Below are 19,115 nucleotides of genomic sequence, written 5' to 3'. Positions count from 1 at the left end.
ATGGAAACCAGCAATAAAACTATTAAAGCTCGGTAGGAGTAGAGAGGTAGAAGTTTTGGCTTGTAGTAAGGACTCTACAGTTGCCGGTTATATTGATTTTTAAGCTATTAATAATATCATTGTTATTATTGGAAAAACTAATGATGATCTAATTTATTTGCTTCTTCTTTACCTAAATTTTAACCACTGGGCTTGTTATAATGTGGTGTTTCTGACACTACAATGTTATAATGTAGATAGTATACAATAGGCCTTATTGACCATGGTAGTTTCTGCCAAAGGAAAAAAAAAAGAACTCTGGGTTGAGCAGTTCAAAGAGTTGGATAACTTTTTCATGAATAATTGATAGTACAAAATTCATAATATTGGGAGATTGGAATACTCATACTCATGAAAGATAAGTTATTTCATTAATTAAGTTAAGATTTTGTTAGATTGATTATTAAATCTTAATAAAAAATGTAATTCCAAAGACAAACAATACTAGGGGAAGCAAGTTGAAGCATTAGACTTGTGATAATAATGAATTGATTGCATTGAATGGACTAACTACTGAGGATTATAAAGGCGATTTCATGTTAATGAGCATGAGAGATTGTTTGTGAATCAATCTGTGTGCGGTAAAAAGATTTTGAATTCGAAACGTCTGCACAATTTTTTTTTCACTATATTTACCTATAAAATTATCATTAAATTTGGGACCAGTTGTAAATAAAGAAAATGAAGTGGGAAGCAGGAAGGAAAACTGATTATAAAATTAAATTAGGGGTAATAAAGAAAATGTTTGTATGAGAAAGTAACATAAATGTTATGTAAGTAAATGATAGTTTGTGCAAAACAAGTAAATAATTTGAATAATAATAAGTGGAATAGTCCTATAACAAATATAAAGAAGCCCTAGTTTAAACATGAATGTGGTAAATATTGGGAACAGACATTTCCTACTTTTGAATCTGTTTAGGAAAACAAATGCAAGAGCTACAAAAAATAAATTTCTGGAATATAAAATATTTTTTTTAAGAAAAAGGAGGAACTTTGCTTAACTAAAAAAATTGAGGAAGCTAAGACTCAAAAGAGTTTTTTCATTGGTGAATAAATTAAATCTTAATTTGACTAACTGAATAATATATACCTATAAGTCCAGATATACCAATGGAAAGATGAATAGAGAATTTTTGGTTACTGTACAACATAGAAAATTGAAGTCCAGAAATTAGCTGTGTCCGGTCTTGTGTAATGGCTGAATGCCTTGAATAGTAAATTAAGTTTCTCAGAATTAAAGAGAAACAATAATGCATAATGATATATAATGCATTATTGTTTGCATAGTGCAAGAGAAACAATGCTCCCATAATAGATAGAATTCCCAGCGAATTTTAATGAGAAACTTCAGAAAATTTTCTAATATTGTTATTAAAACTTTGTAATAATTACTTTTATTTGCGAGCAAGTTTGCTTATTGCTTTTTCATAAATTGGACGTTTTAGAAGTGTCCCCTGAATGAATTAATGCTTTGAAAATATTATATTTGGAAACAAAAGCAGTAGTATGAACACAAACAGGTATCTCTTGCGAATTTGTTATAGGAAAAGGGTTGAGGCAGGGATGTTCTTTGAGTTCTGAATTTTCCTTTATGTTTAAGATATAATTCACAAAATAAAGAAAGGAATCGCTATAGAAACGACTAAAATTAACTCCTTGCTCTGCGTAGATAATATGCCAGTCTTCACAGATTTATTAAAACAATTAATAAAAGTATTAGGTAAATTGAAGGAGTATCAAGATAAATGAAAGTTGTGTGTTAAATGTTATAAGGAGGAAAAGAAGAAAGTAGTGAGGAAGTACAAATATTTGGGAATTATAATTACTGATAACTTATCACTACATGAACACTTTAAGAAAAAAGATCAGCCAAGTTGAGTAAAAATAGTATCTATAGTAATGTTGTTGGCAATGTTTAGCTCTAAGTAGCTCATTAGGATTAGGTTGATGGCCTTCATCCTATTGTGGTCTAAGTTTGCTGCAATCCCATTGTGCTGCAAGCCATAATTAAATTTAAAAATTGTTGGTAAAAAGTATGTTCCAATATCAGCAAAGTATAGGAAATTTCAGTCATTAGTCTGCCTAATTCTGGCGAAGCTGTAATATCCAAGTAGAATGCATTCACAGTTTTTTTATAAAGAATCTTTTTCTCCTGCCAAAAAACATTGCTAACTATATGTTTTATTTAGAAATAGATTGGGACCTTATTTTTTTACCAGTTTAAACATTTCCTTGTAAATTGTATTTTAAAAGTATGAAAATTACCGTTAACCAAAAATTTTAGCGTTAGAGGATATAAAAAGCAAGAATTTCAGCTGGTTTAGTGAATGGATAAAATTAGGTGATAGTTTGGGCTGTAAATTCAATATGGATTTTGAATATGTGGAAATAAGAGAAAATCAAATGGACATTGTAACTGGTAAAACTAAAAAAACAATTTAATATATATCTGGTATTATTTGGATAAAAATCTTTTAATATATAACGATAACAGTTATGGGAACACAGTATCATTTGTCATATAAAAAACTTGACTTTGATTCTAAATACATAAATGATAAAAATTTCATATAGTGGTTCTCAACCCTTTGGTACTTCCAGGAAAATGACAGAACCATGTTGGTAGAAAAAGGTAAATGGCAGAACCCTTTTGGTAGATGAAGGTAAATGGCAGAACCCCTACGTTATCATTTGATATAAATAGAATCTCAAGTGCCGTCTTTTCAGAAAAAGCTTAAAAAGGCTTGGATAATTAAACAAAACCTATGCAAAATTAAAGAAAATCAGAGATGTTAAGGTTCTAAACGGTGTTGAGTTAATTTGGAATGACACATTTCTAAATTATTTCTTGGAACCCCAGTTGGGAACCACTGCTCTATTGAATTGATTCTAAGAGTGTTTAAGACTAGGTGAACATCTTTATTTAAACTTTAAATCTTGGTTGAAGGACATGATATATACTTGTACTATGTTTAATAGTAAGAAGGGTGAAAACATGCTTCATTTTGAGGGTAAGCATTCTATTTGAAATTCATATTGAAAAAATATTTGGGTGTATGCACATTGACAGAAAAAATGTAATCGATATTTGAAACAGTTACTGTTGGTATAAATAAGTGATCTTTATATATGAGATTTGGTTTGAACTATAGAAAACATAGACACTATAGACCTATAGTGACATATTCTATTCTACTGTTAACAGCTATACAAAAAGTAAAATGGCCAAAGGTTGGTGAAACCACTGTCGATGGCCATACACTGTAATCAACTACACTAGTAGAGAGACAAAAATAGAACACCTGACACTAGATTTGTTGTTATTCTGACTGCGAAGTAATCAGTTGTAAACTTCACCTCATTATTATCAATGGGAGGCTAAGTTTATTACACTACACATTAGAGATCTTTAGTTTAATAACATGATTATTGTTGTATATGCTCTAACCTACAATAAAGAAGATGAGGTGAAAGATAATTTCTATGAATAGTTAAGCCCCACTTCAATGTCTCAGTTAGTCTAAAACTTCATCAGAGTGTATTAAAAATGTATTAGTCTGACATCAGCTAAGGGAAAGTTCTTATAATAAGCAATACGATGTTCCCACACAGGGACATAAAGGGTACACCAATACTACAAGATAAAGAAGGCAATTGGCAGTCTTGAAATATATGTTATTTGAAGTTCTTTGCCAAAATTAGGAAAGAAAGGGTTAGATATAAAAGAAGAAACATAAAAATCCGAGGAAAACACGACAGTTAACATCCTAAGAAGAGATATAAATGTTTTGAAGGATATTTTCTCAGACCTTTTCAATCTAAGGAATCCTGGAGAGAAGGAAGAATATCTGAACCATCCTTAGGACCTCGGCCCCAAGAGGTTGGAAAAAGTGGCTATTCTGGATATACCTGACATTGCTCTAAGTTTATGATTGGATTTAGGGCTGTTAGGAAGTCTGAACCACCAAATATACATTATCACTCCAGGATATATGTCAGGCATGGAGGTCGCTCATTCCCCTTTGTCTCACAGGGTAAAGAAGTTACTGTCTGAAGAGGCCTGAGTGCCTGTGTAAGGTAGTCCCCCTGGAGTGGTAAAGTAGTTCTTTCTTTTCAGATGGTCACACATCCAAGTACTGAATGTTTATTTTCTTATTATTTATTTCATATATTAGCCCACTCTGCCACCCCAGCTTCTTCTGTACACACAAATATATTTATACACACATTTATAACCGTTATTTACTTTATGAACATATAGTGTATATCTTTCATGTATTGTAAATAGTCAGCATACAAGCTTGTATAGGGAATTATAAATAGCGATGATATAAAAAGTGTTGATTGTATGGAATATCATGAAATTCAGCAGACAACATCAAATTGCCATTTGATGGCAGTTCACTTATTCATTTGGCCAGTTAAAGATGAATAAGTGAAAGATATATTCTTTTGAAGGAAATAAAATGTTATACAATTTCCTTAATTTTTTTAATAATCTAAATGCTAAGAAGTAAAAAAGACAAGTTGAACAAAAACCGACTGAGATCGTCATTTGGTATCAGCACTCCATTCTGACAGCCATGGTGAAGCCCTGCAAAGTGGGGTGAAATGTTGGTTTACAATAAATAGTTTTCTTTTACTATTTTGATACCTTTATTGACCGCCACCTGGACTATGCTCCTACAATCCGAATTATCAATTCAGAGTATTACATTTTTGAGCACCCATATTCTTACTACATAAACCAATTATGGCTTTGTTATTTTCTATTCTTTTAAAATAATACAGTGTTTGGCTACTAATAAAATCCTAAGACTTTTTAAAATCTTGAAATTTTTATCTGGTGATCATATTCTCTTTTCAGAATTGTTCTCAAACAAAAAATGTGGTTTTTATTGATCTCCCATTTTATATCCATTCTGATAGTGGTCCATTTCTTGTTCTGTAAACTGTAAAAGCCATTGGAACCAAATATTATATAGGTAGAATTTTACAATAATTCTATAATGATACAAGAACTTTATCATTATGTGCTAGAAAGTAGAATTACACCACAATAGCTGGAGCACTTCAAATAGTTGCCTATTTTTTATATATTGGACAAATAACAGTTTTCCTTCAATCAATGACATGATCTCACAATGCCCAATGCATATTAACAGATATCAAGATTGATACTAACAGATGCATATTAACTCCTTCAACTCTCAATTTTTTTTTCCTCTGGTGCAAGTTTTTTTCTTCCTTCTATGTCATTTAACTCTTCCAAATATATGCCTGTTCATTTTTTATTTCTGTGACTATCTTACAATCTTAATCAAACTAAAAGTTCCAGGCCTCATCAGCTTATCCTAGAACAACTTCAGTAGTTTGCTCATTAGATTTCCTGCAGTTTCTTCAAATATCCTCTGTCCTATCTTCTGTGGTCTACTTGGATCCTATCTCTGAATCTATGTTTTTTTAATTTTGGGGTCTTTAGCCTGGTGACATTAAATTTCTTTGTTCTATAGTGTGGGCTGGGTGGATTGATAATAATATTCTTCATTTATTCTGGGACATATCCCTTTAAAGTAATATAATAGGAATTGAAAATAGGCTTTAGTGCCTTAGAGTAAAATTTAGAATAAAAATAATGGAATTATAAGGCATAATAAAAATAATAAATTAAATAATATTTTGATTGCTACTTCATTTGAATAAACATAATAGACATTTAATAATTTTTTTATTAGATGACAAATAATAAATAAAGTAAGTAGATAAAAAGGAACTCAATAAAATAAAAAAGGGAAAAAACAATGGACTTAATATAATTTACAAGGAACAATTATTGTTATTAATATTTAAAATTTTTAAGTGATGATCAGAAACATGAAATGCAAAAGAAATTAAAAAAAAAGAATTAATAGCAATCTTTACTGATGCATGAGGGCAGGAAATGTTTAGAGTCAACATTGGCCTCTCCAGACACATGAGAGTGTGGAGTAAACAGAAAAATCCACTGGTCCGTTCAATATGAATAAACATACATTTTCAATCGAACTTTTTAAAGTTCTTCTACAATGGCTTATTACTTTTTTTATTAATGACATATTCGTAGGTAAATACACAATTGTAAAGCAAAAGCACACGCATGAGAAATTTTAGATACAATTAAAAAAGGAATTTTGCTTGGAAGAATATTTTTAAATAGTCCTTTCTACATAGCGACTCATATTTTTTCTTAAACTTTTTATTTGTTAATTTTTACTTGAACACATGTGAAATATATAAATGCTAATAAATTCGACTTCAGTAGACTTCTGGTAGCCAAAAAACCTCGAAATCTTTGAATTTTATCATTTTCCCGCCAATAATGCCTAAATGGTACCTCTTAGCGAAAAATGTATGGTACGAAAAAAATTAAATAGCATTAAATTCTGAGTCGTATGAGTACCACAACTTAATAATTCGGTGAAGTGGTATGGTCATAAACTACAGTAAGACAGCGTGTGTATTTACAGCACCATGCTGTCTATACCCCCGCTGTCTTGTGGGTGCATGACCTAGTGTAGTCTTTACAACTTTTCCTAGGGTCAGTAATACTCATGATCCTTCTCCAACCCACCCACCAGCCAAAGTGAGATTTTTATTTTTTCGCTGCGTTACTGTTTAGGAGTTATAGGTAAAAACCCAAATAAAGTTCCAAAATTTAGGGGTTCTTTGATTACCATAAGTTCTACTGATTCCAGATTTGTTAGCATTTTTGTATTTTACATGTGTTCATAACAAATAAAAAAGAAAATCTGGTGCGGTGTGCGTATCACACAACTTTCACTTACCAGCCTACTTTGAGTTGAAATTAATCCTAACTCGTTTCAGAACAGATATCTCTCTCTTCTACATGGGCGTAGGTAGGATTTTTCCAAAGGGGGGGGAAGCAAGCCTCATATATATATATATAGTACATTATGTAACCTTGGGTTAAATTTCACGTCTTAAAATGCCATCCGGCAAAAGAAGATTGTATATAAAGTCTGTATACATATATATAATTAGGCTTAAGTAATTTGTATATATTTGTAGTTGTTATTAATAAAGATTAGGAGATATGGAAAAAAATGGGTTAAAAGAAAGAGACGTAATTTCGCATTCCAAGAAATACCTCCACCATTTTATTTCTTACGTCGGCATAAATAAATATATTTTTTAAAGGAATATGGTCCGGGTGCGGTCAAAAAAACTCAAATAGTAGAATTATACTATTTGGCTCATTAAAATAGTATAATTCTACTATTTGAGTTTTTTTGACCGCACCCGGATCATATTCCTTTCATCTTTCCACACGGTCAATCAACATCTTCCAATATATTTTTTGTTTATTTATGTTGTTCTTTCCTGACGGCACCCCCCTACCATCTTCTACTATCAGTAATCTATGGTCAACTATCCACACCTCATTACTTTTTCAATTTTTATTACCTATAATCACAATAAATTATTGAAAATCGAGCATAAACTTAATTATTGTACTAAAATACATACAATAAATACCAAAATATAAGAGGTGTTTAAGAAGTTTGCTATGAGAGAATCAGCCTTCTGGGATTGTTGGCAAAAATATTAACCACATATTCTGGGATAGTTGCGTTCTTTGATTTTACTAAATAAAACTATCAAATAAGTTTACTATTTTATTTTATTTTTTTCTTGGGTTCCATAAACGCCCATGCATCTCTATGTTATTCACTGTGGCAATACTTTCCCGTACTAATTTTCTATAAGAGCCTTTCAGTTAACGGAATGACTCACTCCAATTTCAACATTTTTCAGAAAAGTACTTTCAATAATATTTCTCTTAGCAACTAAAAAGGATAAGTTTAACAATTTTTTTTTTCAAAAGTATAGAAAATATATAACAGTTTATTAAAATTTACATTTCTGCTCTTACCCATTTATTGAATGTTAAATTATTTTTAGAATCAATATTGAAAATTTGATTCTAATGGACTTAGTCAACTAAAACTGCTCGTATATAGATTAAGTGGAATAAAAATACTAGTTATTTAATAAACGTGGTGATATGAAAACATCGATCAGACAGCGGAAACAGAAAAATGTATAACTCGTAATTAATATTAATTCTCGTGTTAAAACATGCCTTTTATGTATGGGTTTTTCGTCATTCTCTATTGCTTTATACAACTTTATATATAAAATATTATTTTTTCTAACATCACTTAAAATGTGTTTTCAAACTTGAAAGAAATGAAAAAAAATTTTTTTCCTCTTATCTCCTTAAATTGATTTTTAAAATCTTTCATAGTTTATATTTATCCATTTATAATAAAAATATGAGATGTTAATTATTTCAAACAAATAAAAGTAAAAGTACTTTAAAGGAAAATGTTTGGAATATTAGGCATTTAAGCACTTTCCAGCTATTTCAATGAGTATATGACCTCAAGGGCGTACCCAAGATCAAAACTAGGGAAGGGTTATTAAGCCATGGTCGTTTAGGTTGTGACATTTCAGCACGGAAAAGGTGAATGAAACCAAAATTTTAAGAAAATTATGGTAATGCTTTATTAGGTAATACCAATTATTTGCTTGGAAAAAAAAAATTATTAAATTAATAATTTTTTTCGCTTGTATGGGAGAGGTTGCTGCCCTCCGCTGGGTACGCCCATGTAGGACCTAGCTGATATTAAAGTTCTTTTAATTATATATTAATATACCGAGTTTATTCTAAATTATTGGAACCGTTTTTTATCAAATCTAATATATTAAGTGGCATTTCAAGTTGGTATATTTTATCAAAAAAGTTGTTTTGACATCCCAGAAATATACTTTTTTTTTATAATTAGTTTATTCATTGATAAGTATTACAGTCTGCCACAAACTTGGGGAATGAGTAATTGTAGTATGAACACATTCATACCCAAAATTAAAAAAAGAATATTAATAAGTAAATAAATATAAAATACAAAAAATAAATAGAATCTCTATATGTATATAAACAGAAAAATAAATAAAATGAACATAATTAAACAAAGTAAAATAAATTATTATATAGGGAGATGGTCAGGGTTGCGGTCAATAGTGAAACAAGTTTCACTATTGAGCGCAACCCTGACTATCTCCCTATATATCAATTTTTACGGTCAACTATACATACATATATAAAATAAATTATATACAATACTTATAATCTCGACCTGAGGACCCCCAAGCTCTCTCTATCCCTCACGTATGAGGGGTAGAAGAGGGCCCTTCGAGATCCCAGCGCAGCCCTCTCACCGCGTCACTGGTAATGAGTCAGTAGAGGCTGAGTACGTGCGCTAAGGCCGCAATTACTCTGCATGAGCAGAGCCCCTGGCGATTGCCAAAACTCCAAGCAGAAATATACTGAACATAAATGCTTAATTTTAGTTTCGTACGACTTTTAGGCTATTCACATAAACGCGCATACCATTTTGCGATACTTTGTTATTTGGGATGAGGGGATAAACTTGTACCCTAGGAACAAAAGTATGTATTTCCGTCTATAGCTAGAATCTTAAATACTGCACGATTGTAATACTTGTCCTATTGTAATACTATATAATCCATATTTAAGTAAGTGAAAGAAATTACAGTAACTTCTTCACTTTCTAGATCTAACAAATCCTAATCCGACTAGCCAAAGAGCTATTTTTATTTTCATTACTTATTACTCTTTGTACTATTATTGGTTGAATTCAACTCTTCATAGTAAATAATTTTTAAAAAAATGAAATTAAATTAAAATAAATATCGTCATACACAATATGGTAAAGTTAGTACAAGCATTAAATGAAATTTAGTAAAAGTATTAAACCAACATCATAATCTTGGAATTTTGCCCAAAATGAGTAAAGCCTGCAATAAACTCTGAAATGTGCAATATAAAATTAGTGTTATTTCAATGTATTTTCCATTATTTGAATTTATTCCTATGTTTGGTGGAATTCGGAGCCAAGGAACAAAAGATGCAATTCCACGAAAATGGATTTGTCAGTTATTATGGAAATAATATGTCCAAGAGCAAGGCAATAATATTAAAAATAATAGTGCGTATATCGATCAATACAGTCAATCACTATATAAGAGACAGCCACTAAAGCAACAAAAAATATTTTATATCAACAAGCATTGTGAAATTAAACATAAACATATGGTTTTTCATTTTTATTTCAATTACGTTTAATCAGACTGAGCCACAGCAACGCGTGACTGGGCACATCTAGTTAACAAAATAAAGTAATTAAAGTAACTCATACATGATCATGTGATTCGAACTGTTTTTTCTGGATAACTTTCTGCAATAATTGTGCTAACATTTTGACTAAAGACTTACATGAGAAAATCTTCTTTCTAGCAGGATATCTGATTGGGTCCACGATTCAAAAGATTCTTCAGGGTTCTCTTTCTAGCTGCCAAGTTGATCAATCACCATACAACAACTAATGAGCTGCTGATGATTATCATTGACATAGTATTTTTTATATACACTAATCAGGGAGGTGGAAAATGTTAGAACTAGAAAAAGTGGATGACAATTGGGATGGTGTCGATGGATGGATACTTCGAGGAATTTGGAGAAGACAGACCCAAAGCTGTGACAACGTCCTATGTTCTGTATTATTGGGCGCGTGACGCGAACTATCCCTAGTCTTATTGACGGATAATTAACACTTTCAGTATGTCTTACCATAAAAGGGGGGATTTTTTAGTTCTACCCAGGAAAGGGTTTTTGTAATAACTTGTGAGAATTACTTGCATTTCCGGAAATGTGTTTCCAACCTTTAAAATATTTTTCTTCTTATCTCAATTATCAAATCCTTTCATACTTTATATTTATCAATTTTTCATTCCTAATAAAAATATAAAATGGTTAACAATTAACTTTTATAGATGTTTTCATTAAGGAGCTTCTACATGTTGGCCAAGCCAAGGCGAACTCGGGCATGCACGAGCATGTGGATGGGTGGCTTGTACGAGTTGGCCTAAGCTCGTTGCTGATCCGTCGAGAGTCGGTTTTTGGACACAGATCAAAGGGTTCGTGAGAGCGCTCGTGTAGCATCTCCACCATTGTTCTTTGTCTAGCTGCAACTGAGAGCTGTTAGGAGGTTGTAGTTAATTTTTACAATAAGTTATATTTAATTTCCTTTCATTTTCTTTTTTTTTTTTTGTAATAAAAATAATATAATCCCAGTGCAATGGCTGAAACCTCTTTTCGTCCGCCATGCTTGCCTCTCTGAATAACGCTGACGTGTGGATGGCCCGCTCTTTGTTTACCGAGCATTTGTACAAGCCTCTGATTCGTGGCGAGCGGCCAACATGTGGATGCGCCTTAAAGGCCGTTACCTTATCATTATTATGAGGCACTTATTCTACTATACCAATACTGCTATTTCTTACTGTATCTTTACATTGTTCTGATAAAGATTTTATTTTTAAAGCATCTTTTTGACATAATAAAAGTCTAAGTGTGCAAAATGCCTTTTTCTTGGCCGTAATCTAGATTTATTTTTTAAATCAATAAAATTGAGTGCGGTAACCGTTTAATGATAATTTCATACTGAAAAAGAATAATAAATAGGTTAAAATGTAAAACGAATAATTAATAAAATAGAGGCCGCAAAACTTACATACATCTATTTCCGATTTTAAAAAGCTCTAGAATTTTCTGCACATCTGAAAAAATATAAAGATATCCAAACATGTTAGGAATGAAAAAAGTTGAAATAAATTAATACAACGCAATAATTATGGATTCCTTCCTCTGATCCAGAAAAATGCCATTGGTCCATAATTTGTAGTACAAATGAAGAATCTTGTTTTCTCAGTAAACTGGTAGGTATTTTATCATCTCTTAAGTCAATTCATAAAAATTTCCAACCCTAAAGTACCTTAAATTTTGTTTATTTAAAAAAAATACTCATCTCATTTTTATAAGACATTATAATAGATATATATATATAAACTATGAAAGGACGTGCCCATGAACCTAATGAGATAAGAGGGAATTATTTCTTTCTATTTTTTTTTTTTAGTTTTAAAACACATTACCGGAAATAATCTTAATACTACATACATTTTATATACCGCTGGAAAGGCAAATACTATGGAAATCTAACATTCAACTTAAAAAATCGTTTGGTGTAATGGAGAATGACGGACAATGCACTAATGAAAGATCTGTTCTAATATGAGTTTGATTGTGGTCATGTTGCAAAATATTTTTATAATTATAACTTGTATTTAAACTTTTCACTTGACAGGACGGCTAACTCGGCTTTTGCAAAACAAAAATGTTGAAATTTTGGAACGTGCTAGTATATAGTATCTGTACACCTTATAGTTTCAGAAATACAGTTTTTCCAACATAAAATATGAGATGTCCAAAATCATTCAAATTTAAACTAATTAAAGTAGTTTATAATTCGTAGAAATAGAAGTTTCAATGTAAAAAAAAATTCTAAAAAGTTAAATTTTAATTTATGAAAACTAGTATCCCAGGAAATATTCACCGTTGAGAGATATCTATATTAGGGCTAAAATTTTGAAAAATTCACTGTACTTTAATGCAGGTTATTAAATTTTGTTTTTGGGCCGAAGGTTGATTAAAGCTATTAGGCTCTGAGTAAAGAATGATCGAAAATTTGAGTTTTTTTTTTCTAGAATAGGCGTGACATAGACAATAATGGTTTAACTAGGACATATAGACATTTAGAAACATTTAATCTAAATTGAACGGTTTTACAATTTCTATATTAGGAACTAAGAAGTTTTGAATGGAAGCCGCACGGATATGGATTTATAATATAAAATACATTTTCTTAATAAAATTAAGTTTACTTTTTAACTCTTTATTTTAACGTTTCTCTTACGTAATGTATAGGACTCGTTAATATGTTTTCAGATGTTCAGAAAGAATATTGATTTGAGTATCGCGTGTTGATTTATTTAAGCTTTTCATATTTGTAGAATATTAGGGTCCTTTTGTATGTTTTCGAATATGTAGAAAATAAAAATAAAATTTTTGAGATATTACTCTAGCGATTTATTGTACCTTTCCGTATTTATAACATATTAGGAATATGTTAGAATATTGGGGGCCCTGTCCATGCTGCTTATCCAGGTATTTTTACCCGATTTCGTGTATTTTTTAGCTAATAGCTGTGCCTCTTGAACTGCGGATGGCCCAGCATCACTTGTAATATCAACTATCACGCTAGTTCTACCGACGGTACAATCCATGGCTGACGATCATACTGTTGCAGTGGTAATGACGTCACTGATTCCCCTAAAGCTGGTAATAGAGGAGGGTATTTGACTGGTAAAACGATTATTTTTAAGTCTGTTTACGGGTAAATTTTGCCGGAAGAATCGGCAGCATTGGGTTCTGTATATGTTTTTGTATTTATAAAAAATAAAAATAATATAGTTCTAGATTGCGCGCAAACGTATCGATTTATTTTACCTTTTCTGTTTTCTAACTTTAAAAATATGTTGTTAAACTAACTTTTAAAATACCTATTTAATGTTTTGTCTGAGCAGTTTATGTAAAATTAAATTCTTTTTAGACAAACAATACAAAATTTAATTTGGTAAATAAATAAATAATTATTTCTGATCTAATGATAATTATTATTAAAAAATAATATTTGAATTGTATTGCTGATAATACTTATGTGTTCTAGTAGTAACTTCTATTCTCAAAAATTTCCAATGAAAACTTTTATAAATAGAACTTTTATCAAAACGTTCTGTTAGTAGAAATTCATTAGAAACTTTTTTTTATTAAAATATAATTGTAAATGTTTTCAAATAACAAGTATGCTTTGTTTATTTTATATTATATAAATTAAAAAACAAAGTAAAATACTAGCTGTTTATTTTTTAATTTTACTGTATTTCTAGCCTTGATTGCTGTTCCTAAAAACTATAAATTAGTTGCTGCTCCTCTTTTCGAACTTTATGACAATCCTCAAGGCTATGGTGCTATAATTTCTTCATTACCCCAATCACTTTGCAGGCAAGTATTTTTATTCACTTTTTTTTATTTTATTTATTTTTAATTGACTCACTTATTATGATTATATTTATATTTATAATATCTGTTTAGTATTAAATGATTTGCTTCATTGTTTTTTTTTTTTTAAACTATAATATTAGGTGCTACACTGAAACAATTGACATTATTTAACTAGGATTATATTCTTATCCTTCTTATATAGTTTAGTTCTATTAAAGTAGATATATCAAAGCACTCTCCATATTCTAGAGAAAATGATTTATTAATTGGAAACATTTATTTTCTTTTTTTTTTTCTTCGACCAAGACTCCCATTGTAGTCCTATACTGATCTATTTTCTTGGTCTCACAAAAATGCAATAATTAACTCCTCCATAATCCTATATCCAAGTGAGCATATCAGATTGTGTGGAAGTCAAAAGCCCTCTTACTTTAAGTAGTATGAATAGTTTTCTATCTCACGTAAAATGTGGGTTACTGGATATGTTGTGTTTTTGATTTCTATGGTTGAATTATAAGAAAAATAAAATGAGTATCAAAAACATATGATTACTGTTTGTATGGCGGTATTAGTTTTAAAAAAAATTGAATATGGTGTTGCCATTCAATTTGTATTAAAATACTACGGGAATTGTTACATCATTGAATGAATACATGAAATGAATTGTTTAGGAGAGTGCCTGTGACATTTACGCTAGTTGTATGGTTTGATTTGATTCAATCGCTTAAGGCGACTGGACTGATAACGCCTTGAGCCTCTAGTAATGTCAATTATTTTTCGACTCGCTCTCTGAGTACGGGTACGTCTCGTTTCCGTATGAACGCAGGTTTCATCCCCTCTCTGAGTTGTAGCTTGACTTCTACATTAGGGGCACATCCCTTGGTTCAAAAATAGACAAATATTTATGAAAAATTTCTTCGAGGGGCGTGACTGAGTTAACTGGAAGGGACATGCGAGATAAATGCTGTTCCCTGTCTATTTTATTAAGGCTGATTCCAAGACCACGAATCCAAACTCGCCCAAATAAAGCATCATGGCCTGCTGGTACTATACACAACTCAGCATCTATCGTTCTGTGTTTGTAAGTGACCGTGATTGTGACTTTACCCATAGGCTTGATAATGTGGTCTGGGTAAGAGCGAAATGTGACTGTGGTTGGCTCCAACGGAGTATCGAGGCTGAGTTTTTTGAAGGCAGGCTCGGAGATTAAGGAAAACCGAGCACTTGAGTCGACTTCGAATGTTTGTGGTTTGTTGTTTAGTTTAACAATCACTAAGTATTTGTCTCCATCAGATCCTAAGTTGAATAAATCTTCTGAATTTTGAATTCTTCCGATTCCGTACTCTGTATCTTCTTCTCCCGGACAGTGCTGGACAAGGTGTTGGCTTTCGATTTCTGTAGCAGTGTGGTAATGCATCCTTTTTATAAGTGGCCAATTTTGTAGCAAGATCTGTATTTCAAAGAATTTCGTTCTGTTCAGCATTCATGCGATCTATGATTCGCACGACCACACTTAAGACACAGGCAGCCAATACCTAAAGCTTTGTAGTCGACTTGATTACGACTTTTTTGTAACTGAGAACATCGATATTGACCAAGGCCCGCCTGACAATTGCAGCCATCCGATCTGAACTGATGAATGAAAAAGTGCAAAATACCTGTTGAGTTTAAAAATGTGACAGAACAACAATAATTGGAAAGCGGCTAGAGGTTTTCGGAGTAGGTTCAATGTTTTTATTTCACTAACTTCTTACTCTGTTTCTATCCTCGTCGCCAACTGTTGTGACTTAAAAGTAACTGTAATAAGTACACACTAGATTCATTAAGAAGAACCTTTTATTATATATTGAAAACAAACTGATGGATGTAACTCGAGCACACACACTAAATACATTGATGCACGCAAGTGAGGGTAAATAATAACAACTGAGTAAAGGTAGAGCATTGTTATAATACCCAAAGGGATTATAACCTATTTACATAAATTACAGTTTTATTATTTGATTTGTGGTTAAAAATTGTTTATTTTTATCCTAAACAATTTGTAAATATGATTATTAATAAAGCACCACTGTTAATAGCAACATTGCTTCAGACCATGGAACAACCATGTTTCCTTTGTCTGAGGCCTGTTTGGTAGTGGCATCTATTAATACAACATACACTCTTTGTCTTTTGTTATAAAACCCTCCCTGGTCCACATCATGTCTCTAAAAGCTATGCTAAACCATAGAATTAGACAAAATCCTATTATATATTTATACAGTTCTTGAATTCATTTGAAGTAAAGTATTAAATGTAACTGACATTTTGCAAAAGAAGTGGACATAACCGGCTCTACGCTCACGTCCATAAAAAATTCCAGGTCCTAGTCCTCTGTGTGAATATGAAGGGAGAACAGGCAACCGAGCACATTCCCCAAACCTGTGTCCTAATGGACGAAAAACGGAAGAAGAGATGGCCTCAACCTACTGACTTGGTGACCAAGCTGTAAGGTGGCCTGGAGGATCTCAGGAGTACCACTGAATTTATTTTGTCATTCACAAAATAAATCCGTGGCTAAATAATTTCATTCCCAAGTCAGACTTGGCCATTTAAATGGGAAGATCAAGAAGAAAAAGAATGTAACTGATGGAAAGTATGGCAAAGAATTCCTATGAAATACAAAATCCATTTCATCTACTTGACAGGATATGGTAGATTAGTTTCTTTCTGAGCACAATAAAATCCTGCTATTACTTGGAGTTTTAACTACTAGAAGACATGATGATCAGTGTTCAGTCATCAGAGGACCATTAAAAGTTTTGTGTAATATTGTTCGATGATCTTCAACACTTAATTCTGTATAGCTTAGAACTAAGGATTTAAAATTCTTTCTCTGTTCAAAATTATATGGAGGAATACTAAAACTTGAGATCTATTTAATCAGGATTGACACAATATGAAAATATGTTTTATTATTTCCTAGTGAGATTTGACAGATTTGTAAATTCGATGAATATGAGAAGGCAGAAATATAAATGAAGGTTTGATAAATGAGGAACATCAATCCTTGCTCTATCTGGTAGCCCCAAAAACCGCAAAATTTGCAAACTTTTTTCTTTTTTTTCACTAATTTACACCTAAAGGATGCATTTATTGGAAAATGTTACTCATTTATAAATTAAATTTTATATTATAAATTAATCAAGTTGTTAGGGAGATTTAAGAGCTCAAATAATGACTATTTAATAAAAAAAATCATTTGGATTTTAAAATCTCATTTTTGCATTATAAAGTGTATTATGTGTAATAAATAATATATTTGTATATACTGTAGTATCAAATCTGGTACCAGACCTATATATGCACACTTGTTCAACTTTTTCATCAAAAAATGCCTATTCTTTCATTCCTCTTGGTGAAACAATAAATAATTTTGTTGAATCAGGGGATTTGAAATTAAACATCCACATTGTGGTATAAACAAGTAATGAAAATATAAAAATTGACTTAAAGTACAAAAAAGCTTTGATGTTGGGTTTAACATTTATAATACTGAGGAAAATTGATGCGAAGTTTAATCAAATTTTTCTATATCCAAATGATGAAGGGATTAAAACCATTTCTGGCTTTCCGACATTTGGTTAAATTAAAAATCCTGTGTAGTCTGACCTAATATTGAACAAACCGTAAGACCAAGAAACAATGCTGTCTGCAATCAGCCTGCTGTACCAGTCTAAATTGAGTTGTTAAAAAATACACAATGCTCTCTTTCAATCTGGTACTACGAAAGAATAAATTATTGATTAACTATTATTTCAGAACTATACAGTGAGCATTTACAAAGAGTGTTCGATATTGTGACCCAATGTTTTCGTCCAGGATTATAAAACAGAAATTGAGATTTGTTTTAACAAATGAGCCAACCCTGTGAGTTTCGAAGCCCTCCTAGGTCCCACTAAGCCCCTTTCTTTTTTCTGTGCCTATATCAGAAATAACTAATTACTAATAATAATAATAGTAAATAATTATTTACTTTGTTTATATTCATCTCATACAAACAAAAAAATTGTATTATATCTTGTCTAACAAAATATCTTCTCTTAATTACTTTCTTTTAATAGTATTTTATTGATCATTAATGGTTTATTTATCCTCACTAACATATACAATTAATTTTTTGAGTATCAAACATAACTAAATTTTTTATTGTTTTTATGTTGCAGGTTCAACTTCATATATGTCAACGAATGAATTTCATAAGCTCAAATATTTATATAAGGTCCCCATGGAATCTTTTTTGTACACTGTAGCTTATAAATAATTATATTATTTTAATAATCTTATTAAATTTTCTACTTCGAGTTTTTATAGTATCCATTCTTTTTTATTGCTGGATATCATGAAAAACATTCCTGATAAAAAATATTTAGAATTTGGGTACAATATTTTTTAAAATATAAATATTTTGTAAATAGATAATGATCTATTTTCTACTACTGAACATGATAAATTAACAATATGTTAATGATCTGTTTATAGAAGTATAAAAATTTACAAAGATTCTCACAGATAGAATAACTTATTTTAGTTTAGTATTTGAGTTTTTGTAAATAATAATTAAGTAAAAACATTCTGTTGTAAATAAAAGAGGAATAATATTTTATTCATTTTGTTTGTTTACTATGTCAATAAAAGTATTTGTTTTTTTTATTTTTTCATATTTTCTTTTACTTCTGTAATATTTGCCTTGACCACTTTGCTTCCTTTTCCTGTATGTGTGATCAACTGTAAGCGATAAGTTTTACAGTTTACAATTGTAATTTTTCTGGGTATGGATAACTCTTTTAAATAATAAATCAAAAAGTATTAGTCACTTAACTCATTTTAGTGTGCGTGTGTATATATACTTTTCTTTTTTTGTTGGCTCTACATTGTAGGTCTTTGGCTACCCGAAACAGCCTTCTCCACCCCTGACTTTCTCGGGCTTCATGCAGCTCTTCCTGATAGTTGCTATAATTGTACGGAGGACTTTCCATTCAAATCT

General features: G+C 30.9%; 1 protein-coding gene across 1 annotated transcript in view; it reads left to right on the top strand.

The window, feature by feature from the left end:
- The window catches only part of Cpsf5 (cleavage and polyadenylation specificity factor subunit 5), a 34,941-nt gene extending 16,413 nt beyond the window's left edge, over positions 1-18,528 (top strand). The window contains exons 4-5 of the mRNA XM_014415778.3: positions 13,972-14,086; positions 18,295-18,528. Coding sequence (XP_014271264.1) covers positions 13,972-14,086; positions 18,295-18,322 — 143 coding nt within the window. The 3' untranslated portion in view covers positions 18,323-18,528. The remainder of the gene's footprint in view (positions 1-13,971; positions 14,087-18,294) is intronic.
- Positions 18,529-19,115: the final 587 nt, after the last annotated feature.

The sequence above is a fragment of the Halyomorpha halys genome, unplaced genomic scaffold (assembly GCF_000696795.3).
Source record: "Halyomorpha halys isolate HHAL.00 unplaced genomic scaffold, Hhal_1.1 Scaffold8.1, whole genome shotgun sequence".
In the NCBI taxonomy this organism is placed as follows: domain Eukaryota; kingdom Metazoa; phylum Arthropoda; class Insecta; order Hemiptera; family Pentatomidae; genus Halyomorpha; species Halyomorpha halys.
Note: the sequence above shows the minus strand (reverse complement) of the source record. Positions and strands in the feature narration are given on the sequence as shown.